General features: G+C 53.3%; 2 protein-coding genes and 1 long non-coding RNA gene across 5 annotated transcripts in view; 1 reads left to right on the top strand and 2 right to left on the bottom strand.

The window, feature by feature from the left end:
- Nucleotides 1-3,939, bottom strand: part of DCAF7 (DDB1 and CUL4 associated factor 7) — a 30,834-nt gene extending 26,895 nt beyond the window's left edge. For both annotated transcript variants that reach the window (XR_005783722.1, XM_040452052.1), the window contains exon 1: nt 3,569-3,939. Coding sequence is in view for 1 of the 2 variants with exons in the window: in XM_040452052.1 (XP_040307986.1) it covers nt 3,569-3,706 (138 nt within the window). In the remaining variant the exon portion in view is untranslated. The remainder of the gene's footprint in view (nt 1-3,568) is intronic.
- LOC121015254 (uncharacterized) lies at nt 72-2,755 on the top strand. Its single transcript, XR_005783723.1, has 2 exons — nt 72-238; nt 2,069-2,755. It is a non-coding gene; the product is annotated as an uncharacterized LOC121015254 (long non-coding RNA).
- A 3,383-nt stretch (nt 3,940-7,322) lies between the features above and the next one.
- KCNH6 (potassium voltage-gated channel subfamily H member 6) overlaps nt 7,323-27,994 on the bottom strand; it is a 21,507-nt gene continuing 835 nt past the window's right edge. The window contains exons 2-13 of one of the 2 annotated variants that reach the window (XM_040452049.1): nt 27,500-27,730; nt 22,240-22,401; nt 21,932-22,137; nt 18,072-18,497; nt 16,452-16,851; nt 15,201-15,400; nt 14,766-15,018; nt 11,448-11,641; nt 9,836-9,920; nt 9,103-9,271; nt 8,179-8,365; nt 7,323-7,899 (exon numbers count right to left, since the gene is read on the bottom strand). In XM_040452049.1, the coding sequence (XP_040307983.1) occupies nt 7,615-7,899; nt 8,179-8,365; nt 9,103-9,271; nt 9,836-9,920; nt 11,448-11,641; nt 14,766-15,018; nt 15,201-15,400; nt 16,452-16,851; nt 18,072-18,497; nt 21,932-22,137; nt 22,240-22,401; nt 27,500-27,730 (2,798 nt within the window). In that variant the 3' untranslated portion in view covers nt 7,323-7,614. Of the gene's footprint in view, nt 7,900-8,178; nt 8,366-9,102; nt 9,272-9,835; nt 9,921-11,447; nt 11,642-14,765; nt 15,019-15,200; nt 15,401-16,451; nt 16,852-18,071; nt 18,498-21,931; nt 22,138-22,239; nt 22,402-27,499; nt 27,731-27,994 lie in introns of those variants that run through there. The other variant, XM_040452050.1, reaches the window with a different exon arrangement.

Raw genomic sequence — 27,994 nt, 5'->3', positions numbered from 1 at the left:
TAGGTAATCTCAGGGTAATGTTCTTAGCCATCTGGACCACCTGTTTCTTAATCACGTAAGTGTCTGTTAACTTCAGGGATGGAACCCTGGAATGTGCCGAGTCCCTCAGGGGATTCTCACACACACACTAAAATTTAGAGAACCACCACTCCAACATCAATGCTGCTGTATCCTCCAGCAGAGACCACAACGAGGGAACATGAAACACAACTACTGATGATGGGACTTCTTATTCCAGGTACAGTTGATAGGATCAACTCAATTGTTTACTCTAAAACAATTCTCAAATTTATTCAGATGATGGAACACCTGAAAGTCAAGTTGTTCTTGAAATGCTAATAAATTTAATTCTGTTGAAATACAAATAATTTTACTATAGGAAAACGTGATTGCATTAATTCAAAAATTTTAGAAATTATAATAATGTGTATTCTTATGTCAATGTCTCCACAGTAAAAAAAAAGGGGGCCGTTTCTGGGCTTTTTCACCAATGCTAATTTGCTGTGTCCATTTGTTTTGCCCTCTGCTGGCAATCAGTATTGACAGCAAGCAGGAAACAAAGATCTGAAAATTCCAACCGATAACTTATAAATTCCTCTAAATTGTCAAGTATGGCACCTCTGTGATAAAAGTCTTCTCTAAAACTGAGCCGAAGAGTCACTGTGTTCAAGGGGTATTTACTGCTCATCAGCCCCTAGGCACAGATCCTCTACAGCAGGGTTTCTTAACTTGAAGTCCATGAGCTTGAATCACTCATTCATATTTTCACTAACCTCTGGCTGAAATTTAGCATTTCCTTCCATTATGAAGGGAGGTGGCTATGCACAGCCGCATCAATACCTGACTTTGTTACTGACAGAAATCAGATTTTTATCATATCACATCACTTCAATTAAACATTCTGAAATGTTATTTACCCTCATTACTACTTTAAAATTATAATAATTACACTGGATGGTGTAATTTAACGAATTAATTTAAACTACATATTACTATAGCTCCACTTTTTAAAAAAGGTTTTTGAGGGGCGCCTGGGTGGCTTACTTGGTTAGGTGTCCGACTCTTGGTTTCAGCTCGGGTCGTGATCTCACGGTTCATGAGTTCAAGCTGTGTGTGGGGCTCTGCACTGGCAGTATGGAATCGCTTGGGATTCTATTCTCTCTCCTCCCTCCCTTTGCCCCTCCCCACACATGGGTGCTTTCTCTCTCCCAAAAATAAACACTAAAAAAAAAAAAAAAAGTTTTTGATAACTGAGTTTGATATAATTGATTTCCTTCCTAATCCTATGTATTTTGTGTCTTTGAAAACATAATTATGAAAGGAGGTCTATCAGCTTCAGATTGTCATAGGTGTCCATGGCGCACACACACACAAAGTTAAGAACCCGGACCTAGATAGGCTGGGGCACAACAAGAGTTTTAAGATACTGCGTTGCGGGGCGCCTGGGTGGCGCAGTCGGTTAAGCGTCCGACTTCAGCCAGGTCACGATCTCGCGGTCCGCGAGTTCGAGCCCCGCGTCGGGCTCTGGGCTGATGGCTCCGAGCCTGGAGCCTGTTTCCGATTCTGTGTCTCCCTCTCTCTCTGCCCCTCCCCCGTTCATGCTCTGTCTCTCTCTGTCCCAAAAATAATAAATAAACGTTGAAAAAAAAAAAAAGATACTGTGTTGCCAGTAACATGCAAGGGAGTTAAGACAGAAGTAACTGCTTATCCTGTGATTATTAGGATTATTAGTTTGCATTTTACTACTAAGACCCACACTGCCTGCGTAGCCTGGCACAGACGGGTTCCAGTAAGTTGCTAAATGAAAGGACACACTTTGGGGCAGAGTTCCCACAACTAACATTTGACCCGTTACTTCACTGATTCTACCAGCAGCCTAACTGTGGCTCAGCTCCTCCTCTCAGAAGTGGGGCTACTACTGTTTACCCAAATTGACTCTGGAAGATATGGCAAGGAAAAAGGGGACATCAATTTGCGTTAAAAAACTCAAGCCTTTTGACAGATTTTACTTTTTTTTCTTTTAAACATATATTCTTAAATAATAAGGGTCTCAATTTTACTACCACAGTTTTCACATCAGGATCTCGAATTCCGTTCCATTCTGCTATCCACTATGGGCCATAAGAAGGGCCAGCCATTACAGGAAATAAAACTACGTTTTGCTCAGGACTCTCTGCTTTCTGTGGACAATGGGTAGACTTCACTATGAGTGTGCAGTCCCTGGGATTTGTGTGTAAACTGTGCATGTTACGTCTGAGCCATGAGAGTCCAGTCCTTTCATCCATTTCTCAAAGGGGATTCTAGGAAAGCTGAGCCCTGGACTCTAGAGAAATGCTCCTGGGAAACTGTAAGCAAACTTACAATGTACAAATGCTTTTTGTTTATGTGTAAAAAAGAACTCTTTGCCTCCAACAAACTGTGGGTCAGAAAGAATAAGATTAACCTGTGCAACACCCCACAGCTAGTCAGTGGACCAGACAGAACCAAACTCGACTGGGCTCTTTTCCCTGAACCATGCCTATCACCGTCCACACAGTTTCATTCTTCTTAAGTCATGGTGTTCATGGTGTCCAGCAAGAGTATAAATATAAGACTTTAAACACCACTAGCCAAGGCTTTCTGTTGCTCTGATCCCCATCACAGTGTTTAATACGATAAGGAAGAGATTAAGGGATAAAGGGAAGAAAACTCTGCCCACTGATGCATTCAACAACTTTCAAAAATAAATCTATGCTGCAATGTCAGCTTAAAAAGCTTCCACCTGCTGCCTGTGCTTCTATGAAAGAGCCTCAAATTTCAAATTGTTGATGTCCCGGAAGACTTACTACTACTCAAGGTTACACTTCTGTAAGGGCATGAAAGCCAAGAAAAGATAAGGAAAAGGTCACCCTTCTCCTTTCAGAAAACAGTGACAGGATCACGGTCACGGGCCAAAATTTCCAAAAAGAGATCATTTTGAAGAGGACAGATATCAGGCAGCAATAGCAGTGACCCACTCCTGGCAGAAGAGGCGGGCGGGGTGGCGTGGTGGGGGTGGTCCCTGAATAGTACCTGGGGGTGGGAGTAGGAGGCGGGGAAGCCTGCACAGTAAACAGCCCTAACAGAAACTTAGCGTAGCCAAGAGTGTGAGACCACCAACTGATGCGCCAGTAGTTTTCTTCACAGCCATCTCTCTCTCTTCCCCCGTCCGCCCCCAACTGAAGCAATGCGGCGGGAAGGGGGAAGACTGGAGTGATAAATGGCGTAGCTTTTGGGTGTAAAGTCGAGTTTGAGTGCCGTTTCCCCCACGAATCAGCTAGCTTCTGATTCGAGCAACTCACAACACGGTGCCTCAGTTTCCCCATGAGTAAAATGGGGGTAATTACGCTCCTGACTACACAGGAATGCTGCCAGGATTAAATGAGACAACGAGCGTGAAAGCTTCTGCACAGGGCCAGACACAGAGGAACCGCTCCGGGGCGCTAAGGCAAGTCCGCAGGAGGGTCCTGAGGTCGGGGCTCCGGCCCGGAAAGAGTGCTCCAGGGGCCCGCTCCCCGCCAGCTGGGTTCCGAGCCCCTGCCCGGCCCACCTTGTTGTTGTACTCCTCCACGAAGCTGCCCAGCGCCAGGCGAAAGCGCTTGTCGGGCCGCACGCTCCAGTTCATGGCGTAGACGGTCCAAGGCGCTTCATACTTGTAGATCTCCTTCCGTTTGCCGTGCAGGGACATGGTGGCGGCGGCGGGGCCGCAGTGCGGGCCGGGACGACAGCGAGCTGCTGCGGGCCGGGCGCGAGTCAGACCGGGAGCCGGGCCGGAGACTGAGGGGTCCGAAAGGAGGCGGGGCGGGGGCGGGCAGAGACGGCCTAGCCCGGAAGCGGGGCCGCGGCGACGGACAACGACTGCCGGGCCCGACCCCCAGTTTCAAACCTGCTTCGGCTCGGACCACAGCCACCTTCCGTTTGGAGCCCCGCCCCGCCCTCTCGGAACGGAAGCCACCCGACCCCCGTAGTGGCGCCGGCCGTTGGCTGCCTGATACGTCCTTTCCAGTGGTTCCTACTCTTCATTGGCTAGTGCACCAGTAGCTTCTGAAGCTCTTCACTATTGGCGCAAATGTCTGTCATTCCAATGACTTGCCCCGCCCAATATCGGGGGGGGACAGGCGCTTTCTCAGCTCTAAAGGTGACTGGTTGACAAAAATGTCAGTCAGAGAGATAACGGCGCAGTGCGGGTGAATGGGGGCGTGGGTGGCGTACAGGCTAGCAGCTTAGCAGCAGGCCTCCAAGTTCTAGGCCAAATCTTTGAGAGTGAAACCTCTTGTGTGACCTCCTCTGACTTCTTCTCTGTAGCTGCCATTCCCAGAGGCCTCACGTCCAGTAGAAAATGTAAATTCTGCTTTACCTGAGTGCCTGCGGCCTGGCAGCTCAGCGCGTGCCAAATGGGAATCACCTTAATTTCCTCCCGGTGCCCATAGCCTTGAACACCGGAGGGTTGTTCTCCCTGTCCCCAAGGGCCTTCCCGCGCTTTCCTGGCCATTCTATAAACGCTCGGGATTTTCGGGTTGATTTTCAGTAATCAGCCACCCTACTTGCTTGGCCCTAAGTTTTTGTCGGTTCCCATTCATTCCATCCTTTCTCTGCAGCAAGGCCTAAGGGAAAAGCTAATCAAGCCCTAGACCTATGTGTCCTTAGTTTGAAATGGAGAAGGGCCTGAATCTAGGTAACCTCTCTTTGTAATTTAAATGGTTTCCATTGCTTTGCTTTCAACACAATGAAAGGAAAATTGTATGGAATTGTTAGATGATACCATTAAATATCGTTTTAAATATCGTGGATTGTTGGACAACTCAGAATCGAAAGAGTTGAGTGACTGCTGTGTATAACCCCTTAGTGTTCAATCTACTTATTTCTTGGAACAAGTTTTCTCTGCTTAAGTTTATGAAAAAGTCAAGAAAAATAGGTATAAAAGTGTTGCTGACCCAGGGCACCTGCGTGGCTCAGTCAGTTAAGCAACTGACTCTCAATTTCGGCTCAGGTTATGATCTCGCCCGGCTGGCAGCGAGGAGACTACTTGGGATTCTTATTCTCTCTCTCTTTCTCTGCCCCTCCCCCTCACAAGATAAATAAATAAACATTTAAAAAAAAGTGTTGCTAAACTTTGTCTTATTCTAATAAAAAGTGATATTCATCCACACTCATGAGCTAATGAGAAGAAAATACCCTTTTATAGATGCATTCCCAATAAAATTTTAGTTTCTATAAAAATTTGAAATATAATTATGTTCTTTTGAATAACTCTGTACTAAGTGTAACCCTTAAAGTCTTGATAAGTTTACAAAAATGTTGTTTTAAAATTTTGAGATGTGTGTGTGTGTGTGTGTGTGTATGCATTTCTTGCAAACAGTTATGATCAGGTTATCAATAATAGGTCTTAAATCTGGAAATACATTACATGTAGCATAAACTGTGGGAATAGAATGGAATTATAAGAAGAGAAAAAAGAATAAAGAAGAGCTTATTCTTGTGGGTTTTTTTTTAATGTTTATTTTTGAGAGAGAGTGTGGCTGAGGGAGGGGCAGAGAGAGGGGGGACAGAGGATCCAAAAGGGGCTCTGTACTGACAGCCACGAGTCCAATGTGGGGCTCCAACTTTCTAACTGTGAGCCCCATGTGGCGCTTGAACTCACAAACCATGAAATCACCACCTGAACTGAAGTCAGACACCCAACCAACTGAGCCACCCAGGCAACTGGTTCTTGTGTTTTTATTTATTTTGTAATGTTTATTTAATATTTATTTTTAATGTTTAATTTTGAGAGAGAGACAGACAGAGTGTGAACAGGGGAGGGGCAGAGAGAGGGAGACGCAATCTGAAGCAGGCTTCAGGCTCTGAGCCCTCAGCACAGAGCCCCAGGCAGGGCTCGAACTTGTGAACCGTGAGATCATAGGATCTGAGTTGAAGTCAGTCGCTCAACAGATTGAGCCACCCAGGCTCCCATTCATTCTTGTGTTTTTAAAATGAATGATGTTGGCTCAGGGCACCTAGGTGGCTCAGTCCATTAAGCGTCTGACTTCAGCTCAGGTCATGATCTTGTGGTTCTTGAGTTCTAGCCCCGCATAGGGAGGGCTCTGTGCTGACAGCTCAGAGCCTGAAGCCTGCTTCAGATTCTGTGTCTCCCTCTCTCTGCCCCTGTCCTGCTCTCTCTCTCTTTCAAAAATAAACACTAAAAAATTTCTTAAAAAATAAATAAAATGAATGACGTTGGCTCTCAAATCACTATGCTATTTGTGTCTAAATATATTGGTATAAATAAAGCAATTTATACAGTATCAATAGTCACAATACACTGGAAATAACATGTTTGCAACTATTTAAACTTATCAATGAGATACTTAAAATGTTAACTTAAAATGTGGTGGGCAAGGGATTCATTTTCAAAATTCTTTCAAGGAGTACCAAAAAAGGATGGAAGGCCAGTGGCCAGGTACTTTTTGGACAACAGCCCATCTCATTGGAGTAGTTAACTGCAGAGTTCTCAAGCCAGACCATCTGGGTAGAAATTGCTTCCTTTGTTAGGTAAGATTCTTTTTTCTTTTTAATCAGAGTATAACTTACACATAGAAATGCACCTATTTTCACAATCTGATATACACGTATGTAAACAGCTCCTAGATCAGGAAGCAAAACAGTACTAGCACCCCAGAAGTCCCCCGCATGCTTGGGTTAATTTCTTAGCCTCTCTCTGCTTCTGATTTCTCATCTCTAAAATGGGGCTAATAATACCAACCCCACAGGGTTGTTGTGAGGCTTCGATGAAGTAATGTCTGCAGAGCAGTCGGCAGGGACTTGGCACAGAGGGAGCACTATGGACATGTCGTGGTTCTTGATGGTGACCAAGTCAGAGACTCTGTGTTTCCCTTTACCCCAGCCTGGCAAAAAGCCCCATGCTCCTGGGACTACTGAACCCAGCAGAGCACTTTCCTGTCCCCCACACACAAATCCTTGTGAGAGGGACTTGGAGAAGACCACAGCTGTTGGAGTCACAGCACAGTCAAGGACCTGATGACCCTCAGGTAAGCAACACACCCAGCCTAACATGAAATGTGCAGACTTTATTAGCTGTGAGACATTCCACTGCCCGCTAGAGTCCCAAAGGTCATCATAGAACCATGAGGGGGCAGAGTGGCTGGGGGCTGGAACTCTGTGCTCTGATGTGTCCACTACAGAGGACACTTTCATCTCCAGTCGGTTTACAGGCTCTTGGCAGGAGGTCTCACTAACCTTGGGTCCTGGTCTGTGAAGCGGTGTATAGTTCTGAGCCATAAGGAGTAAGTTTCTCACACAGATCAGAAACTTCTCCTTTTTTCACCGACCTCTCTGTCCTGTAAGCTACCTCCACCCCTGAGCCTCCCCACCCTCCACGAGGCCTACTGTCTAAATAGGGCCCTGGAGGAGTCTGGGAGGGTCCTGACCATCTTCACCCATGCCATCGTGGGTCACCTGGGTTGGCAGTTTGTAGCTATACTAGAAGAATGAATGGTTTTCAGAGGCCAATTTGCCAGCTGTCTGCCTCCCCTAAATCCTTAACTTTCACCCACCTTCAATCCCCTCATATTATCTCTATCTTGGGGTTCAGTGGCTCTAACTCCTGGCCAACCCAGGATCTGAGCCATGTCTCTGAAACTCCAGCTGCTTAGGGACGGGGCCAAGGCGTTCAGGAAGGGAGGGAAAACGGGGACCACAGATGAGTCCCTGTACCTCCAGGGGATGCAGAGGTGAGGCTAGGGGTGACAGAAGCCCCTCAGGCTGCTCCTGTTCCAGGGACAGTGTGAGAATTTTGTCTGTTGCCATGACCAGGGGAGGCACCCCGGAGGAGGAGTTCTTTCGCTTCAGCCTACACTTGTTCAAGTCACCACAGCCTGGGACCTGGGAAGGGCAAGAGAGGGGGAGGACACCAGCTTCAGGGATGGGAACCGGCAGAAGCTGGGTCCCACTGCCCTTGCCCCAGCTGTGGGGTCTATAGTCACAATCTGGGCTTTTCCACCACCTGTCCAGGCTCCTTGACTGTGACTCAAAACATAAAAGAGGACAGCAGAACCCATGGCTGCTCTCAGAGCACAGAGGCCGTGGGCCTGATGTCACAGTGAGAAGAAGACGTGTAGTTGTCTCCAGGAAAGGCCCTGGGGAATCCCTTCACTTGCTCACCTGTGCAGGGCGCAGACCACCCTGGGGCAGCCTAGTTCCCGGACTCTGAGTGGTTGAGGCCACAGGAAACAAGGCCAAGTCATTGGAGGTAGGGGCTCCTAGAATGTAGCCAGTGTGGCCCTGGGGCAGGGGCTGCTGAAGGAGCTGTAGGATGCGGCTGAGGTCTGAGGACATGCGGGACTCCAACCTGCCAGACAGAACCCCACAGTCAGGGTCAGGGTCAGGGTCAGGGTCAGGGTCAGGGTCAAGACAAGGGAGAGCTGTTCAGGTCCTGAGAGCAGCTCTGGATTTTGTAGCCTGCATGCCATTCCTGCTGGATGGAACGGCACCCTGGGACCTACCTGAAACTATTTCCCTGGTACACTCCACAGGCCCTGCTGAAATTTCCCTTAGCACGTCCCTGACTTCAATAATGACAGTGACCAGGCACGGTGCACACATCATTTTGTCCTCATAAGGAAGCTTTGATATGGGTATTTTGACTATCCCCATTTCATGAAAAGGCAGATGGAGGCTCAGAGTGCTTAAGTAACTTGTCCACACTCTTGCTGGTAAGTTGCAGAGCCAGGTTTGGAGTTCAGGACCATACTGCCCAAGCCCTCACTCTACCACCACGGTCCTGCCATCCGCAGGCCACATGCCCTCTCCAAGGGACTATGGAATTTGTTTCTGTACCAGGTTATTCCCCTATTCCAAGAAGGCTTCCTTGCCTGTTCTGCGGTTTGCTAGGACAAGCCATCCAAGGAACCAGGCTTAGTGACTTAGGGATGGGGAGGCCTGCAACTAAAGAGGGCTAGCCATTCTAAAACCCGCAGGGCACTCAGTGTGATGTCCCTGAGCCACCAAGAGGGGGCACTCGTGCCTAGCCCACTGCTGGCTGTGCTCTCTGCAGCCACCCCCATCCTGGTCCCAAAGGGCACTCACCTGTTCATCTGGGCCTGAAGCTGCTCCAGCCTGGAGCCTAGCTCCCGAGGCCAGCAGTCTGGGTCTCCCTGAGGGTTTGGGGGGCTGTCCCTTGGCCTTGGGGGCATTTGATGCAGCAACTCAGGCCAGAGGCCAGATGCATCTGAGATGCTCAGAGAAGGGGCTGCAGCTGCAGGAGGGAAAGGGAAGAGTGAGCTTCCGTCTAGCTGATTCCGCAGACCTGACCAGAGCCCATCTTCTTCCCCTACCTGTCCTGGGAACACAGGTTAGGAGAAGTGGATCTCTTTACCTGAGTGCCCTGGAGTACAAGGTCCTGTCCCCACAGAGGTCGGACTTCCAGGTTCCAGAAGGCTGTAGCCCTGGGAAGGGGGCTGGAACCCCAGCTTGGGGGAGGAGGGGCTGGCTGGGTGGGTACATTCTAGCCCTGGCCTCACTGTCCAAGGAGCTTCAGTCCAGCGAGTCCCCTGGAGCTTCTATGTGAAACCCCATTGGGCTGGCCTGTATCCACCCTGGGGGACAGCCCCCATTCAGGCTCTGAGGACCCAGGGGGAGGAAGGAGACAAGGGCCTCTATCACTGAGCCTAGAGAGGGAGCCCCTCTCCTCTCATCAAGGGGCTGGGGAGACCTCTCCCAAGATGAGGCAAATTGGGAAGGACATGAAAAGGGGAAGGAGGCTGGGCAGGGGCTTCAGGCTGGGGCGAGGCAGACACTGGTGGCAGATGGCTTTGCTCACCTGACTGGTTGTCACTGAGGAAGAAGCCTTGGTGGTCCTGGCTGCCTGGAGCTGGTTGGGGTGATGACTGGAGACCCCCGCCTGCCTTGTGGGGAACAAGAGCATCAAGTAACAGGTACCAAAACTGGGACAGGGCCTCTTTGTTCTCCCCTGCACCCCCTCCTGAGGCTCTTGCGACAACTAGGTGAGAAAGTGGTGACAGGTGGCCGGGTTCTCCCTGAGGCTCCAGGCAGCTTCCTACAGGTTCTCTCCTGCGTGGGTGGGCAGGAGACAAACAGAGGCTTGGAGATGAGCAGATGCCCCTACAGAGTCTTGGAAGAGGCCGCCTTGAGCAGCAAGATTTGGGGGTGGGGGCATACAGAGGAGGTGTTCTTGCAGTCCTCCCTTTCCTGAATGCCCTGGTGCTGCTGTCCTCAGCTTGGGCTACTGGGGAGTTCCCTCCAAGGAGACTGGGTCTGGAATCCCCAATCCATCCAGGAGGTACCCTCAACAGCACGCTTGGCAGACCACCCTCTTGGCACCATGAGACTTAGGGGTGGGATGCCCAGGGGCAACAGGTGTCCCAGGCCATGGAGACCACATCCCTCTTGCCCGGTGTCCGGCCACTGAGCACTCAGGCCACCTGATGGCTCCGAGTGGCTAGGGCCCCCAAGGCAGCATCCTTACAAGATGTCCCCTAGACCAGATCAGGTGGGAAGAAGAGAGGCTGGGGGAGGGGAGACTAGCAGAAGGGACAGGGTGAGGAAGGCTGTCCATGGCAAGAAAACCTGCCTCGGCATCATCCTCCAGATGCTGTGCATGGGGCCTGAGCCAGCAGAGCCCCTCCTCCTGAGGCTGGGGGTGGGAGGCGCAGCTCCAGGGGGCCTCCGCCACTGTTGCCCCCGCCAGGCACAACAGCCCCCTCCTTCCCACTAGCTGACTCCAAACCCCCTCCTCCATACAGTCACTTCCGGGCACTCCAGTTTACCGGCTGTCCCACTCCTTGGTAACCCTGAGCTCCACAGACATTTGGTCTCCCCACACACCCTCGTGACTTCCTTGGTTATTGAACTACGCAACTCTTTATTTTCTCTGAGTTGTTATAATCTTCTCCACTGAGTGATAAGCTTAGGAGGAGAGGCTCTACCACTTGTTTACACGCCTGGGACCTAGGGATGGCAGACACCCCTTCTTCCAGCTTGGTGCCATGGGGTGCCTGGGTTGTGGAGTCGCACAAACTTGGGTCTACATTTTGGCTCTGCCATTGACTATGTGGTGGTATGGCTTTGGTCAATTTGTCATCCTCTCTGACCCTTAGTTTTCTCATCTGGAAAGTGGGGAAAATAACACTAAGTGCAAGGTGAAGACTAAAAGAGATCATGTACAAGAAGCCCAGTGCTTAGCATGGGGTTGGTGCTTGATAATTGGTAGCTATCATCATACTTAGCATTATGTTGGCCGTGGCAGGCACAGAAGAAATTGTGGTGAAGGACGCAGGATGGGGTTGAACGGAAGGGAGGTGGTCAGATGGGTCCCCTCCGGCCAGGCAGGCCAAGTGCTCAGCAGCCTCCACTCCCCATTACCAGCTGGACGAGGACCCCTACCCACCCTGGCCCACCCAGCCCAGACTCACGTCCCGCAGGTTGAAGGTGACTTCCAGCTTACTCCAGAAGCTGTCTGCAAACGCAGGGTACATGTCCAGCACCTCCAGCAGGTCTGCCCGCTGGATCTTGTGCAGGTCACAGTAGGTCAGGGCCCGCACATCTGCACTGGACTTGCCAGGCCGGGCATGAAGGCTAATGGGCTCCCCAAAGATGTCGTTCTTTCCTGCCAGCCAGAGGGGCAGGGGGTCTCTCCAGGGTCTGGCTCCAAGCTCTCTTCTGAAGAGCCTCCCTGAGGGCCCCTTGGCCATGAACTCCTCCCCACCCCACCCCACCCCACCCCACCCCCAACCTCAGGGATCCTGCCAGGCTTTGGCTTGGTGCTCAGGGATCAAGCTCTAGGGACAAGGTTGGATGTGCTGGCCGGGGGTCAGGGGGTGGGAGTTGGATGCAAAAGCTGCCCTTCCTTTGTTCTCTGAGCTCTGCAGAGGCCACATACCCTCCCAACATGTGGGTCCCTTGCCTCAATCTTCTGGCCTCCTAGGACCACCCTCTGTCAGAGCCCCCCTCCTATTTTCCATGGTTTGTGGCACTGCCCCTATCCACCCCCCTGCTCCCCAATTCCAGGAGACAGTGGGCAGGAAGAGACACTAAAGGTCCCTGCTCAAACTTTTCCTCTCTCCTCAGCCTGGTGGTACTGCAAGAGGGCAGGGAATCCAGGGCCAGGGGCACCCAGCTCCCCCAGGGCAAGGCCTGAGGCCTCTGTCTCTTTGTGTTCCCACTCCCTACTGTGGGGCCACATAACCAGCATGGCCCTGGCAGAGCACGCCTGAGAAAGTCACTTCCCCTTTCTGGACCCCAGTGTTCTTATCTCTAAAATAAGTATAACTGTATCTGTCTTGCCCCACTGGACTGTCCAGAGGCACAGACGTGATGCTTGAGAAAATGCCTCAAATAGCAAGAGGCACCAGGCAGATTGATACAACGCATTGGGACAGACGGATGTCCCAGGGTAGACATAGGCTGGTGATACTTGGGGCATGTGGCAAAGATATTGGGCCCTCCTGGTGTCAGGGCCACTGTGGTGGCCACAGTGAATGGGCATGAATAAGATGCTGTCCCACCCACAAGGAGCCCCAAATCCCTACAAGGCAGGCACGTAAGCAACCAATTAGTTTACAGATGATCTATAGAGACTTAGAACAGGGAGAACCAAGAAGTAAGGGGCTGAGGAGGGGGGAGGGGCTACCAGGAGTGGTAGGGGCAAGGAGGAGGGACGTACAGAGGAAGTGAAGTGGGGGCTGGGTTGTGCCGATGAGGCTGGCTGGGCCCCAGCAGGAAGGCCATCAGAGCAGAAGAAACAGCTGTGTGGTCAGAGCTGGCTGGCAGAGAGCCTAGGGCCGGGGTACCAGGGACCATGATTGCTTTGACGTCCACTCCCCCACAGGAAAGTCCAGCCCCTCAGCCTGGCGATACCAACCAGAAGCGCTAATGGTTTGCATGGACAATGATGGATGGAAACCAAGACCTGTTGCCCACGAGAACAGGATCAAAGGTCATTCACAGAGGAGGGGGACTGAGGCCCAGAGAGGGAAGGGACTCACCAGAGTCACATATGAAACCCATAAGCACAAAATCTGGGCAACATTATAAAATGATGGTTATCCAGTAGATGAAGGATTATGATCTAATGTTCATTTCCACTCAGGACAAAATAAGAGGATTTCAGGTCTCTAACTGAAACTTAAAATGGACTGGCTTCTTAATTATTAAATAGAATTATTGTCCTTCTCATGTGGATGAAACTTCTAAGGTAGGCTGGAAGTGAGGGAAGGTCTCACAGAGGAACCCCTGTCTTGAGCCCAGCCTTGAAGGATGACTGGCGTCTTCCAGGCAGGTGTTTCAGGCAGAGTGGCAGCACGTGCAAAGGCAGGGAGGTGTGACAGGGACGGCAATAGAGAACTAGAAGTAGTTTGTATGGCTGGAGCGTGTAGTACCGGGGGAGGGTGGCAGGATTTAGGGTGGCCAGACTGGGGAGGACTATGCATGCTGTCATCAGGGGTTTACATGGGTCTTAGGAGTCACGGGGAGCCATGGGAAGATTTTGAGCAGAGGAGGAGTATGTGCAGATGTGAATTTCAGGTCACTGGCAGAAGATCGAAGATGAGCTATGGGTGTAGTCCAGATTCAGGGACACAGGAAAAGGAAGGACATGGTGAGGGATGGAGCCAGGCAGGGACAAGGAGACAGGTGTAGGGTGGGAGACAGGTGTAGGACACAGAGGTATTAATGAGGGGAACAAACAGGAGTCTGTGGCTGCCTGCATGGTGGGGGTGGGGCAGGAAAGGAGAAGAGTGCTCCCTTGGTTGACTCCCAGGTCTCTAGCCCCAGCAATGGATGGTTCAACAGTGATGGAGATTCTGAAGGAGCAGCTTCTGGGGAAAGATAATGATTTCAGACTGAGACATGTTGTTTGGTCTATGGAATATAGGGTGGCTTTACCCAGGAAGGAATGGAATATTCTGTTCTAAGGAGAGATTGGGGTCAGAACAGAGCTCTGGGGGGCCTGTGGCATATATGAGGCTGAGAGCATGGGAGCAAGGAGGTAGTTCAGGAGAGGGTGGAGGGTGAAGAAAAGAAAGCAGAGCCCACACTTGGTGAACACTAGTCGAGGGCAGGCCAAAGGGAGAGGACTAAACAGAGGAACTGGGCGGGGAGGGGGGGGGGTTGCTGTCCAGTGGGGTTGGAGGAGAGCCCAGCCACAGAGACCAAAGGAGGGAGAGGCTGACATCCTGATCAGGGTCTTGGGGTGGGCTAACATCAGGGAGAAGGCAAGGAAGATGAGAATCATCTCAGAGAGGTGAAGTAACCTGCCCAAGGTCACATGGTTGGTCACATGGCCGTGTGGGCCCCAAATCTGTCCCCTGTCCAATGCTCATCTCATTCCTGCAAAGTGTCCAGCTGTCCCTGTAGCTGCAGTGAATGAGCTTGGGGTCCTCCCTCCACCCAAGCCAAACCTTTGCCCTCTCACACTGAGCTCCCCAAAAGTGGAAGAAGGTAAGAGCCCTCCTGGACTTCGGAGTTAGACGCATAGCCCTTGAATCCCTGTTTGGCCACTTGCCAATATGACCTCTCTGAGCCTCTACTCCCCTATCAGGAAAATGGAACCTATGGTAGGGGTTTGTTTTAAGGATCCGGTGAGCTGGGCGTAAAGCTCTCTGTTGCTCATGCTTACAGGGCAGGCCGGTAAAAGGTGCCACCATCATCATTAGGAATGGAGTAGTCCAGGCAGGACATGGCTAGTTCCACTACACCCACCCTACCGGTCTGGCCCTTCCTGCCTGACCCACCTAGGATGGCCACGACCACGTCGTCACGCAAGATCTCGATGGAACCTCGGGAGATGAAGTAGAGCGTGGAGAGCACATCGCCGAGGTGCACCAGCGTGTCCCCAGGGGGTGCGTGCGTGGTCTTGAACTTGACCGCCAGCGCGCGCAGGCAGCCCTTGCTGGCGCCGTGGAAGGCTGGGCAGTGCTGCAGCAGCGCGCGGTGCAGGTGCAGGCAGATGTCGGCCTGCAGGCACTCAGGGAAGCCCTTCAGCACCTGCGAGGGGGGCGGCCGCGTCCAGGGTAGTGCAGCTGGGCTTGGGGCTGGGGGAACGGGGTGGGGAGGGGTCTGGGGACGCCCTGTGCCCGCGGGCCCTTGGCCTCCCCTGGGACACTTAGCCAGAGCTGGGACTGGAGCTGGATCGCCTGCCCCACCCGAGGCAGGTGGCGGGCTCTCACCGCGTTCATGTCAATGCCGTTGGTGTAGGACCAGGCGTGCTGGAAGTACTCTTCCAGGCGCTGCCGCAGCGGGTTGGGGATCTGGTGGAAGCGGATGAACTCCTTGACTCGCAGCATCTGCGTGTGGTAGCGGGCAGTGCCGGAGTACAGACGCTGGATGATGGCAGACACGTTGCCAAAGATGCTGGCGTACATGAGGGCTGGAGTGAGGCAGCGGGGGGTGCAGGGAATGAGCTCCTCCACACCCCCACCAGGCCATCGCACCCCAGGGCATGCTCCACGCCTCCTTCTCCCTAGGAGTCCTCTGATCAGGGGCCCCTCTGTCTAGGGCCAAGTCAGAAGTGCCCAAAGCAGCGCCAGGGCACATGAGGGACAAAGGCCCCGGGCTTCCTGCCGTCCTCCCTCTGTCCTGTGTCTCTTGGCATCTTGCTGGGCCCAGAGGCCAAACTCCTGAGAACTAGGGCAATGATTTTTTTTTTTTTTTTTTTTTTTTTTTTAGTGCAGATTTGTTTTCTCCTTCAGGTTGTAGAAAAGCATAATAAAGGGAAAACTCTTGGTCTCTGTTTTCACCCATTTTTTTTTTTCTCGTTGTTTTTGTTTCTCTGGGCTTTCACATCTCTAAATACTCTGAACATGACAACTTAATCTACGTGTAAACTTCCACACTGCCTCTTGTGTTCCTAGACCCAGTGTCTTAGGAAGCAGGCAACACAGTGCAGAGCCTGGGAACATACACAGCCAGAGAAGCTGGCCCCCTGGGATGAAATTGGGTCTCTGTGTAACCCCTGGAAAATTAGGACCTTCAGGTTCTTGGTCTGTAAACTGGGCTTGTAATATAGCCCCCATAGGGTAGTGATGAAAACAAAATGTGCACCTTTGATAGGCACTTAGAAAAGTGCCTGACAGGGTAGTTGGCTTCCCGGTGTGTGACCTGTGCTAAGAAGGGCCCTGCTCGGTTCCATGCTCTGCTGTCACCATTCTTGAAATCTTTCAGACTTTTTAAATAAACGGCCCTACATTTTCATTTTGTTCTGGGCCCTGCAAATTATGTAAGTTGGTCCTGGTCCCTGGCACATAGCAAGGGCTTGTAAGGGTGTTAAGTTTCATGCATGGTAGGGGCACCTATGCAAAATTTCACTGTGCTCTGTGCTTAGTATTTGCCCATTGCACCCAATGTTACTGTATTATGGCTCATTACAAAACTGAAATTTGAATGCCATGGGTCAGGCCCAGGCATGAGGGGCCACTCACAGCCGATGAGCATGACGCAGATAGAGAAGACCTTCTCAGAGTTGGTGTTGGGGGAGACATTGCCGAAGCCCACGCTGGTAAGGCTGCTGAAGGTGAAGTACAGGGCGGTGACATACTTGTCCTGCACTGAGGGGCCAGAGGCCGGGTCGCTGCCGTTGTAGCGCTTGCCAAGCTGGGCGCCCAGGCTGTCCAGCCAGCCGATCTTGGGCTCCAGGTAGGGCCGCTCCACGTTGCCGATGGCATACCAGATGCAGGCGAGCCAGTGTGCAATGAGTGCGAAGGTGCACATGAGCAGGAAAAGCACGGCCGCTCCATACTCAGAGTAGCGGTCCAGCTTCCGTGCCACACGCACCAGCCGCAGCAACCTCGCCGTTTTCAGCAGCCCGATCAGGGTTGTGGTCTGGCGGGGCAGGAAGGGGGCCATGGGGCCAAGGGTCAGCCCTTGAAAGGCTGCACTTAGGACCACACTTGTTTACTTGGGCATATGGTCACACAGTCATTCAACAAACACTTATGGAGAACCTGCTCTGGGCTCTTGGCCGGTGAAGCACAGTGCAGGACCTTAAGGAGCATTCAGCCTAAAGCTCAAAACAGTGTTATAGTTGCTAGGACAGAAGTCCAGGGGAGTGAAGAGAAAAGGGAGATCAATTCTGCAGGTGCAGGGTAGGGGAGACTTCATAGAGGAGGTGACACATGAGCTAAATCTTGAGTGATGAGGCTGAGTCTGCAGGCGGACAGGAGGGAGAGTGAAAGGCATTCTAGGCACAGGGAACAGAATGAGCCAAGCAAGGCATGGGGGTGTGAAATGGCACAGCCCACATGGAAAACCAAGTGCAGTGCTGCTGCCTGGAGTGCATAGCAGAAGATGGTGGAGTGATGAGGAATGAGCCTGGAAGGTGTGCACGGGCTGCTCCCACGGGCCTCAAGGTCCCAAATGAGCTTAGTTTTATTCCAAGCCCTCGGGGAGCCACGGAATGTTCTGCAGACAGCGTCAGATGAGTGATCTTGAACTGGTCCTGGCTTCTGTGTGGAAGGGTGAGGCTGGCAGGTGAGGCTGGCAAAGGGTGGGTGTGGGAGCAGGGAGTCATGATGGATACCTCTACTCCAGCTGGACAGGCTGTTGGTGGGGGGTGACTGGAACAGAATGGAAAGTTCATTCCAAGGAGGTGGGGCAAAAGGGGGGACTAGCAGCTATGAGAAGAGCCTGCAAATAAGAGCCTGCAAATACCTTCATGTCAGCTATGGGGAGCCAGTGGGCATAGTGGAGGGTCAGGGGGTGAGAGGGGGGTCAGGCTGCCTTGTGGGAGCAGCCCATAGCTTCCCTTTCCAACTCCAGGGTAAGTAGAAGCCAGCATGAGGGCATGTGGGGTGGCTGCCCATCCCAGAAGGGGCAGAATTCTGGAGCATAGGGAGGGCATCCAGGCCTAGGGCACAGCCTTGGCTGATCATTCTCCAGGGCTGGGAGATGACACATGTCCTAGGCCGCCTTCCCACCTCCACCTGCTTTGGCAAAGGCACCCCTTACCAGATACTCTCATGCCAGGGCTATGGGGCTGGGAGGCCCGAGGGCTGGGGCACAGGGGACGGCCACAGCAGATGGCCTGAATGGGGTTTGCTCACCTCATCAGAGCCGGTGCGGAAGATGAGAAGGTCAAATGGGATGGCAGCCACCATGTCAATGAGGAACCAGCCCTTGAAGTAGTGGATGGCAATGCGGCGAGGGTGACTGACCACCTCGTCATTGGTGTTGACATAGGTGGTGCGGAAGTTGATGACAATGTCCACAACGAACATGATGTCTACGATGAGGTCCACCACAGTGAGTGGACTGCAGGTGTAGCCGCAGTCCATGCGTTGAGATTCATCCTGGTCGCTGAGCAGGAAAGCGGCCGAGTAGGGCGTGAAGATGGCTGTGTAGATGACCAGCAGCAGGATGAGCCAGTCCCACACGGCCTTGAAGGGGCTATAGTGCAGGAGGGTCCCGCGGTGGATGCGTGGTGCCTGCAGCTTGTACTCCGGCAGCACGTCCGCGCCCAGGGACAGAACCTGGGGGTGGGGGCCATAGGGCAGTCAGCAGGGTGTCCACTGCTAGTGAGACAGGCCTGGGAGGGATGAAGACTTAGGGGTGAGGCCTGGGAAGGAGGCTGTAGGAGAGGGTAGGTGAAGAGGGCTGTGGAGGACAGAAGGGATGAAGCAAAGATGGGATAGAGTGTGTATGAGGCAAACTCATAAGGGGACAGGTGTATTGGGAGGAAGTGGGCTACAAGAGGAGGGGTGCAGCTCTATTGCATAGTGACCCCAGGTTCAAAGCTCACCAATTCCCTCACAAACAGCCATCCTCGAGTGGAGACAGGGCTAGGGGAGGGGTGAGGGGAGGGAGGGGGATTTAGGCTCAGGGTCATTTGTGGTCATGTTCCAGAGAAGAGCCTAAATTGAGGGGGTAGCTGGGGGTCCGATCCTCTTTGGTGGGTTTGGGAGGTTCCCAGTGGCCAAGATTCCTGAAGGGAACAAGTCACTCCCAGAATAGCCTCTTCATTCCTGAAGACCTTGTGGAGCCTAGACCAGCGAGGGCCCTCCTTGGAGCCCACTTGCAAGGCCTTCATGGAAAGAGTCAAACTTGGGGGCGTGTAGCTAATCTGAGCCTTTGACAGTTCCTGGGCACCAGGGAGGTCCGACTATTTTGCGCATGTCCAAGGGGGGTTTGTATGAGAGAGAGAGAGAGAGAGCGAGAGCTTGAGAGAGAGAGAGAGAGAGAGAGAGAGAGAGAGAACATGAGCAGAGGAGAAGGGCAAAGAGAGAGAGAATCCCAAGCAAACTCCATGCTCAACGCAGGGCTTGACCCCACAACCCTGGGACCATGACCCAAGCAGAAATCAAGAGTTGGACACTCAAGCAACAGAGCCACCCAGCCTCCCCCAAGAGGGTTTTGATCATTACTTTCAGCTGAGCCCCCTCTGCTCTGCCCCTCCCAACCCTGTCTCGGAGCTTACGGTCAACGTAGGGTCACCAGGCCCAGCCCAACAGACCCAAGCTCTACCCAGCTACCCATCACAAGAAACAGCTGGGGCATCAAAAAGGGCATGCGTTTTGAAGCCAGGCCTCCCAGGTTGATCTCAGGTCTGACATTGCTCTAAGTCTCAGGGCAAATTTTATGGCCTCTATGTGCCTTAGTTCCCTCATCAGCAAAATGGATAGCAAAGGACAACCAACTCCTTAGCATCGTGATTAAATGAGATGGCACATCTCCAAGGCATGTGCTGATCTATGAGGATTCTTCCTCCCTGCTCATCCTGTGTCAGGCATTGCCCCAACAAGGATGGAACCTGAGGGGTGTCCCACTGACCCCTCCACCACCGCTGGTTAGGCACTGGCAGATGGCTTTGGCTTGAGAAAATCTGCAATATAAGGTTCTGACCTTGCAAACGAGACCAATTAACAGATGATGTCACCATAAGGAAGATCCATCAAAGGGCTGTTTTCACCTTGTGGGTTCCTGATTAGCCATCTAAATCCCAAGAAGGGGTCACAGTGTCCCCACCCTACAGTGACCCTCTGCTCCGCCTTCAGGCCTGAGCTCCTATTCTGCCTCTCAGGAAGCCTCCTCTCACCTTCTTTCTTGATTTTTCCCTTTGTCCCCTGTAAACACCCCTGAACACACAGCTATTCTCCACTGAACAATAGGCCATCTTATATGCTCCACTTAGTCCACATGGAGGCTCAGCTGAAGGGAATGACCTCAGTCAACTGAGCTGAATGTGCATTGAGAGCTTGGGTCGTTAAGCCACTCCTCTCCTTCCCTGGCTGCTCAAGACCACACCAAGATGGAACAGCAAAGCATAGGGCTTGTCCCAAGGCAGCACAGATTCAGAAGGTCGGGGGTGGGTGACGAGAGTATGTCCACTTCCTCAGGCCCCCAGACAGAGGTGTCATCTCCCCATCACACAGACTCCATACTTCCCCACTGCCTCTGAAGCCAGCATGAGGACAGTTCCCAGTGTTGCCCAGAGTGCAGGGTCCTCAGGATGTAGGAACTCAGGTATGAGGTCCCAGCCCTCTGAGCTCTGGTTGAGGCCAGAGTGACTCTTCTGCTCTGGGTCCCTGCCAGCTCCCTCCCCTGAGCTCTGTCAGACGCCTCTCCTACCTTAGGGCCTATATAGGGGAGTGAGTAAAGCCAAGACTAGTTGGGGCGGGGTGGGGGGGGGGGGCGCCGGGTAGGGGCCGTGGGTTGGGTGGGGCAGGGACCACAGTCCCCAGCCAGGCCTGTCAGTCTTCATGGGCGGCTCTCCAGTCTACTAGCCCCCATAACCCCTGTGCCAACTTGAGAGCCCTGAGGTGAGTGGCCAGGTGGAGTCCCTCATGGTTGGGCCACTGGGCCACCCTGCCTGACCTCTGTGGGCCTGGCCCTGCAGCTTGTGGTACTTCCTTCTCCAGGGTTCTGAGTGTGGGGAGGGGCTGGGTCACAGGGAGTTTCCATCCCACCTGCTCCCTCACAGGCTGTGATTCAGGCCAAAGGGGGCAGGGAGGAAAAAACTGCTCCCATCCCTCGTGAAGCCAAAGCCTCCCAGAAATTTGGGTGCAGGCCCTCCCTGCCCCCCATGACCTACACTTCCTTGCTCAGCCCTGGCCTAGCCCCTCTTGATGCCTCCTGGGGACCGTACTACTCAATGTCAAAAGAATGTCAAAAGGTCCAATTCTCTGCACATGAGAGCTCTGGGACCCAGAAAGGGCACAAGGTCCCTTGTCCAAGGTCACACAGCAAGTCAGTGTCAGGACTCTGGTCATCTGAACCTCAGGCAGGGCTTTTGCATTTCCCTCTAGGATGGTTAGGTGGGGATTGGAGCCTCAGGCCCCATGCAAAGGGACATGGGGGTCAGCTGAAACAGAGAACCCAGGGAGGTTTGCCTTGGGCTGGCCAAGGAGGGGCTGAAGGGGAGGGAGGCATTCAGGGCCTGATCTCCAGGAAGCTGCTCAAAGAGAGCTAAAGATTCCAGGGCCATCTCCCCTCTGCTTGGATTGTAGGAGGCTCCTGCTCTGTGTTGGGAGGTGGGGGAACAGGGGCAGGAGTAGGGCTGGGGCCTCCCTCCATCCTTCCTCCTCTTTCCCTCTCAGAGTGGCGCTGACACTTCTCTCCACTTCTCCTTCTCTGTGACTGGCAGAGCCTTGGACAGGCCCCCATGGTGGCCTGTGTATTCCCCCATCCCAGGCTCCTCCAGACCTAAGATGTGGCACTATTCACAGGCCCTGCTGACTCTGACCTCCTCATGCTCCACTACCTGGATGGTGGCCTCAGGGTAGGCCTTTAGGTCTAAGAAATCAGACCCCAGCAGGACAGGAGGCCTGGGGCTCAGACCAGACCACTGGGGACTGGCCAAGCTGACTGCCTCTGCCACTGCCAGCCCCAGAGGAGCCCAGACCCCAAGCCTGAGAAGGGACCTTCAAGGCCCAGCACAGCCCCGCCCACCCTGCCCTGTGGCCCGCACCTGGGTGACCTTCTCGGTGACGTTCTGGGTCCGCTCCACCACCTTGTGTGGTGCGATGATCTCAATCTCTGTCGTGGAGCCCGAGCGGTGCTTCTCCAGGTTGAACTCCACGAAGTTGAGTGTGAACTGCGGGATCTGGCTGATGGTCCTGTACTTGACCCTGCCTGTGCCAGGACCCTGTGCACCTGGCCTGCCATGAGAGCCCTCTGAAACCAGGCCCAGGGTCAGAGCAGCCCAGGCCAGGGGACCAGCTGCCCCACTGGGGGCCCCCATTCACCCCTCCCACCATTACCTGCACCCCACCTTACCGGAGCCCAGGAAGCTCTGGGACAGCAGGCACTGGGACAGGCTGCGGCGCTCGCTCTTGGCCAGGAGCTGGGCCAGATCCTCGAAGTTGAGGATGAACATGATAACGGCTCCATCCTCGTTCTTCACAGGTACCACGTCCACCAGGCATCGGAAGCTGGAGGCTGCAAACACCAACGGGAGGGGTCACAGAAAGGATCTTCTCCGGCAGTAACCTGGCCAGGGGAAGCCAGGGAGGGGGCTGGGTTGAGGTCAAGGGCAGCCACGGGGTGAGGAGGCCTGGACTATTGGGCAGAGGGTTTTTTGATACTGTCTAGCAGGTGTCCTACCCCCAGGCCAGAGGTGGGGAGAGCAGCTTAGCTGCTCATTAGGAGATAATGTAGCATCGGGCCCAAGTCCACACTCAGCCCTCAGCTCAGGGCTTAACCTTGAGGTTTGCTTCTGTTGTAATTAAAGCTGAGCAGATGGGGTGGATTAAGTGGGGAGGTGAGGTCGGGCATTCTACCCCCACGTAGCTCTGGCCGACCCTGGGTTCAGCTCCCATATTCCTGTCCCACAAAGATGCCGCCCACGCCCCTTGCTGGAAGGAACTCGCTGTTGAGAACACACTAAGTGCTGTGTCCTGAGTCAGTTGGCACTTTAGGCCTCAAGATCCATAGTGGTGGCTAGAGGGTCCTCAGGGGGCAGATATAGACCCCCATTCTGCAGAGCCTGGGGTTCTGAGAAACTGACTGGCTGGTGCTGGAAGGGGACATGGAGTGGGGTTCCAAGCACACAACAGCTCTCAGCACACAACAGCTGGGGCAAGGGAAGGGACTGGTCCAGGATGAGGACACTGGAGTGAAGGCCAGGCTGCTGCCCCAGGACTCAAAGGCACTCGGGGTCCCTAGGCAGAGATGCTGGGACTGGGGAGCAGGCAGGGCAGTGACCTGGGGTCTGGAGAGGGAGAGAGATGGCAGGGTGGGGGCAGGCCAGGACCCACTCTTCCGCCCTCTTGGGCAGCTTAGACCTAGCCATTGACCACTGTTCCTCTTTCTTAGCTTTGGGGTCTCCCATCCACATAGGTGGGTGGGACAAATCAAAGCTAAGTCAGCCACATACCCCCCAGAGCCCAGCCTATGGGCTGAGTGGGTAGGTGGATGTCCCATAAGCCCCCTCTCCATGGTACCCAGTGGTCCCACGTCCCTGAGCTGAAACTGTTGGTGGGTATCAGGCCCAAAGGGCAAAATACTAAGGGGCAGGGGCCTCAAGTAAATATGCAAATCAGAAGGCGGAGCTGCCATCCCTTCAAGGGCAGGTTTGCATCTGTCTCATTTTTGAGGGGTCAGCACCTGTCCCAGGTGTTGTTTGTTGAGTGAGTGAATAAAAGAATGTATAAATGTGAGTGGGTGGGAGGCCGGTTGGCAGGAACATTGCTACTTGGGGTCCGTTAGAATCGCTCATCCCCCAAAGCGCCTCCTCTACTATCAGTGCAGCCGAGCTGCCCTCATCCTCCCTCCCACCTTCCTCTCCGGGAGCAGGAATCTCCTGGATCAGATTCCCGGACTCCCAGGCACCAAGCAGCCATCTGCCAGCTGCTGCACTGGGCCCCGGGGGAGACATCCACACCGAGGAGAGGCCACCCACCTGCCTCTGTGACCACTCCTGGGCTCACAGTGCTCTAGGCTCTGCGGCCCAGACCAGAACTGGGTACTCTTGTCAGCCGGGGACATGGAGGGGCTTGGACACAGGGACCTAGCCAGGAAGTCTCCTTGGCTGGTGGTCTGAGACACTCCCCCCAAGGCCAGATTGTCTCTTCACTCTCTGGCACTACAGAGATTTTGCCTTGCAGAGGGCAGAGAGAAGGGAGCACTGGGCAGAGGATCAAGGCCTCCAGGCTCTCTATGCTGCTGGGGGCTGTGAAGGCCCCATCTTCAAGTGGCTGGACTGACCCACTGATGCTATCTTTGGAAAACTGAGGCTGGGAACAGACCAAAGACCCATCATAGCAGTGAGGGCTACATGGGAGCTGTGCGTGACACCCCATGCCCAGCCTTCAATCTTGCTGCCTGTAGGGTGGGCAGAGACAGGAGGCTGTGAGGATTTGGCAAGTTCAGAGCATCCTTTCCCCCCATCCCTAGGCTGTCCTTGCTCACAAGTAACTGTGTCTGGGCGACCAGAAGTGGGTGAGTGTGTCACCCCGGTTGTGCCCAAGAATGGCAGTGTCCCTGTGCTCTTGTCCCATTGCTGGAGGAGGAGCCACAGTCTCTGCCTTGTTCTCCCTTCCGAGGGCTCCTCCCAGTGCCCACCTCTTCTCTGACCAAGTGCAGCAGATTTGTCTGCCCCCTGGTTCATAGTCCTTCTCTCTGCTCTTCTCTGCCTTTTGGATTGCTCCTTCCTTCAGTTTCTCATTGTTCCAACCCCCTCCCCCTCCCAGCCCTTGCCCCTGTTCTGCACAGTCTCCTTGCTGTCTATCACCCCCATCTCTTTATGCCCACACCACCCAGGGTTGCAGTGAGCCTTCAAGGAGGAGCTGGTGCTACAGAATGCTGCCACTAAGAGGGTGGCTGGTGAGGGCAGCCTCCTGCTTGGTGCTTCTGGTATTCATGGGTAAGTATGTGGAAAACATTGGAGGCCTCTAACCTAAGCCCTTGCCCTCTCCTCCTCATTGAGAGCTGAGGATTGGAGGAGCCCCAGGCATCCTCTAGTGTGGCTTGGAGATTAGGAAACTCTCTGGTGTGGGGAAGAGGACCTGACAAGGCAGGCAGGGCTGGGCTCCTCTGTTAAGTGCCCAGTGGGGACAGGGGTAGAGGTGGGAGAGATGTAGTGCTCTCCATCCCTCCCTCCAGACTCTCATTAGTTCCAGTCTTGTGACCATCCCCATTCCTCCTTATCTGTTAGGCTCTTACTTTTCCTAGTAAAGGCAGGTGGAGGAAGATCCAGGTTCTCAGGGGTCTCTGAGCCCTATCTCATGCGATAATTTTGCCAAGTGCCCTGGCTTCTTTGAGTCCAATTTTGTGCAGCTGTATAATGTGGAGATAAATGGACACAGACCTTTCATTTTGACTTGGAGAACTGTCAGTGGATTACCCTTTTAGAGGAAAAGAGGATTATAAATAAACCAGCTAGAGTTCTGTTCAGGACCCTTTTCCACCTCGCTGGAGTCAGGGGGAGGGAGTAGGAAGAGATATTGACTTGAGTAGGGAAGAAATCACCATTAGGATGCCAGTCAGCAGGACTAAAGGATATATGTGAATATGATAAAAAAGAATCATGTGGTCAGATTGGACCATAAGGTGAACATAAGTTATCTGGGTACCACATCGTTTCCTTAGGGTAATGCAGGCCAAGAAGCTCTTTTTTTCTGGGTTTCAGGCCAATCTCGGGCAAGTCCACATAGCCAAAGGCTTGGGTAACAGGACAGAGAAGGGCTTAGGGTTGGGTGGGGTAGACTGGGGGCATCAGGTATGTGGTAATGTTCCATTTTCACTGAGGGCCAGCCTCCAAGACTGGGTCCTGGGGTCTCTTCTGATAGCTGGAGGATGCCAGCAGTGTTCTGAAAACCTGAGTCCTGATCTCAGAGGGCTGATACTTGGTCTTGATCTTTGCCCCCTGCCCAGGAACACGCAGTGTGCTGTAGAGACCCTAAGAGACCTGATCTGATGTCCCCGGGAATCTGAGAAGAGCCTATATACCACTCTAGGGCCCAGGTAAAGCTCTGGGGTCAAAGACAAGGAACTGTTGTCTCTCCCCCTCCCCCCATTTCCTGCGGTCCCATCCTGTTCCCTGAGGACCCTTCTCACTCCCCTGACTGTCACCTCCTCCCTGAAATGATGTGAGGAGGTGAGGTCACAGCTTTTAAAAATATTCTGACTTCATTAACCCGGTGAGTGCTACCAAAGTTAGCCAGATTCTTCCTAGTCCCCTAATCACTCCCCCTGCATCTGTTTGGTTGGTAGCAGCAGTAGACAGCTAGGGGGACAGCCAGGATCTGCCCATGAAGCACCCTGGAAGCCCTTAAATGCAAACACACACACACACACACACACACACACTCGCATGCGCACTCATGTTCACACTTACATTCATGCTCCATACACACCCCAGGCCCTTGGAACCCAGGCTCTCAGTACCCTTCAGTCCCAATCCAAAGGAACATGCCCTTTGTCTATACTCAGATGGCCCTCATGCCTGCCTTTTCCAGATGTTCTGCGGTTGGAGTAGAGGCAGTTGGGGTCCTTTTTCCCCTCTCGGTATTACAGAGAACAAATATCTCGAGTAAAAAAAAAAATCCAGACTTGGGTTCTGGCCCCAGGTTGGATCCCAGCAGTAGGATCTTGGGCAACTCCCTCCTTTTTTCTTGGGCCTTGGTTTCTTCATCCATGAAATGAAGGGATTTATCTAAGCCAGTGGTTCCTAAATCTGGCAGAACATCAGAACCGCCCAGGAGATTTTTCCAAATGCACCTGCTTTGGCCTCAACTCACACCTCTGAGTCAGCCTCTCTCTAGGGAAGGTGTGTTTTGGAAAACATGCCCCAGGTAATTCTAATGCAGAACCAGGTTGAGGGGGGCATTAATCCAAGTGGTTTCCAAGGGAATTTCAGGATCTTAGTTCCCACTCATCTCTCCCTTCCTTCCTGCCCACTGTCTCTGAGGTCCTAGGGGGAAGGTCTTAAAGGGCTGCAGAGCTCTGTTCTCAGCCCCTGCCCCATGGTTCTGTTCTGCTTGTGATAAACATGGGCTGGCAGTGACATCCCAAACTGGATGAACCTCTGGGTCAGGACAAACTGCAGGACCTATCTCTCTAAGGATCTGGGGCTGAGTGAGCCGGGTCTACTGTTTCCCAGTCAGCAGCACCCAAGCCTTGACTGCCCACAGAGGCCTTGAGGGGGTGACTCCTCCCCTAATCCCCAGAGCAGACGGAGATGAGGAAAGGTTAATTTTCGTTCCAGCTGCCTGACAGCTGGGGCTGACAGTGACAGAGTGGGCGGCCAGGAGACTGGGGACATGGGGGAGGGATGGTGGAGCGGGAGGCCCTGCCTGGGGTGAGGACCAGTCAGTGAGTCAGCCTGGTCTCCAGCTTCTGAGAAGGACCTCAGAAGGCACTGAAATCAATGCCCATTGCTTCCTCCTGCAGATGAGGAAACTGAGGAACAGAGAGGAGACAGGATTTGTCCCAGCCCTTTGGTCCCTGGGTCAGTGGCCTCCCAGTTGGCCACTCTGGCTGAACATGAGAAGGACAGAGTCTACCTTGCAGAACCCATGGCCCAAGGGAGCCTCACCATCTTTGCGGTAGTAGAGGATGTCCACCTTGCACTCCTCTGTCCCCAGTAGGGCCTGCGCTAGACGGGACATGGCACTGCGTGGGGTATTGGGGCCTGTGAGGAAGTCACAGGTGCACGGTCGCTGCATCACCTCCACTCGGGAGTAGCCAAAGAGTTCACAGAAGCCGTCGTTGCAGTAAATGATGGCACAGTTCTCCATCTGAGCATTGGCGATCAGGAACTTCCGACCTGGGGTGGGATGTGGGAAGCCCATGGCAACCAAGATTGGGCAGCAGGGAGGGAAATCATAGGGATTCTTGACAGCGGTGAGGGGGTGTCTAGATGGGGGAGCAGAGGAGTGACCAGAATGAGGTAGAGGAGAAGTGAGGTCTGGTGGGGGTGGGAAGACCTAGGTGGCTAGAGTCAAGGGGGGAAGGTCATGGGACTTTGAAAGTAATGAGGGGGGGTGGTTGGGATAGGGGATCAGAACAGTGACCAGAGAAGTTGGGGAGG

Source organism: Herpailurus yagouaroundi, unplaced genomic scaffold (assembly GCF_014898765.1).
Source record: "Herpailurus yagouaroundi ecotype Mexico unplaced genomic scaffold, PumYag 206, whole genome shotgun sequence".
Classification (NCBI taxonomy): Eukaryota; Metazoa; Chordata; class Mammalia; order Carnivora; family Felidae; genus Herpailurus; species Herpailurus yagouaroundi.
This window is presented reverse-complemented; position numbering and strand designations above follow the sequence as displayed.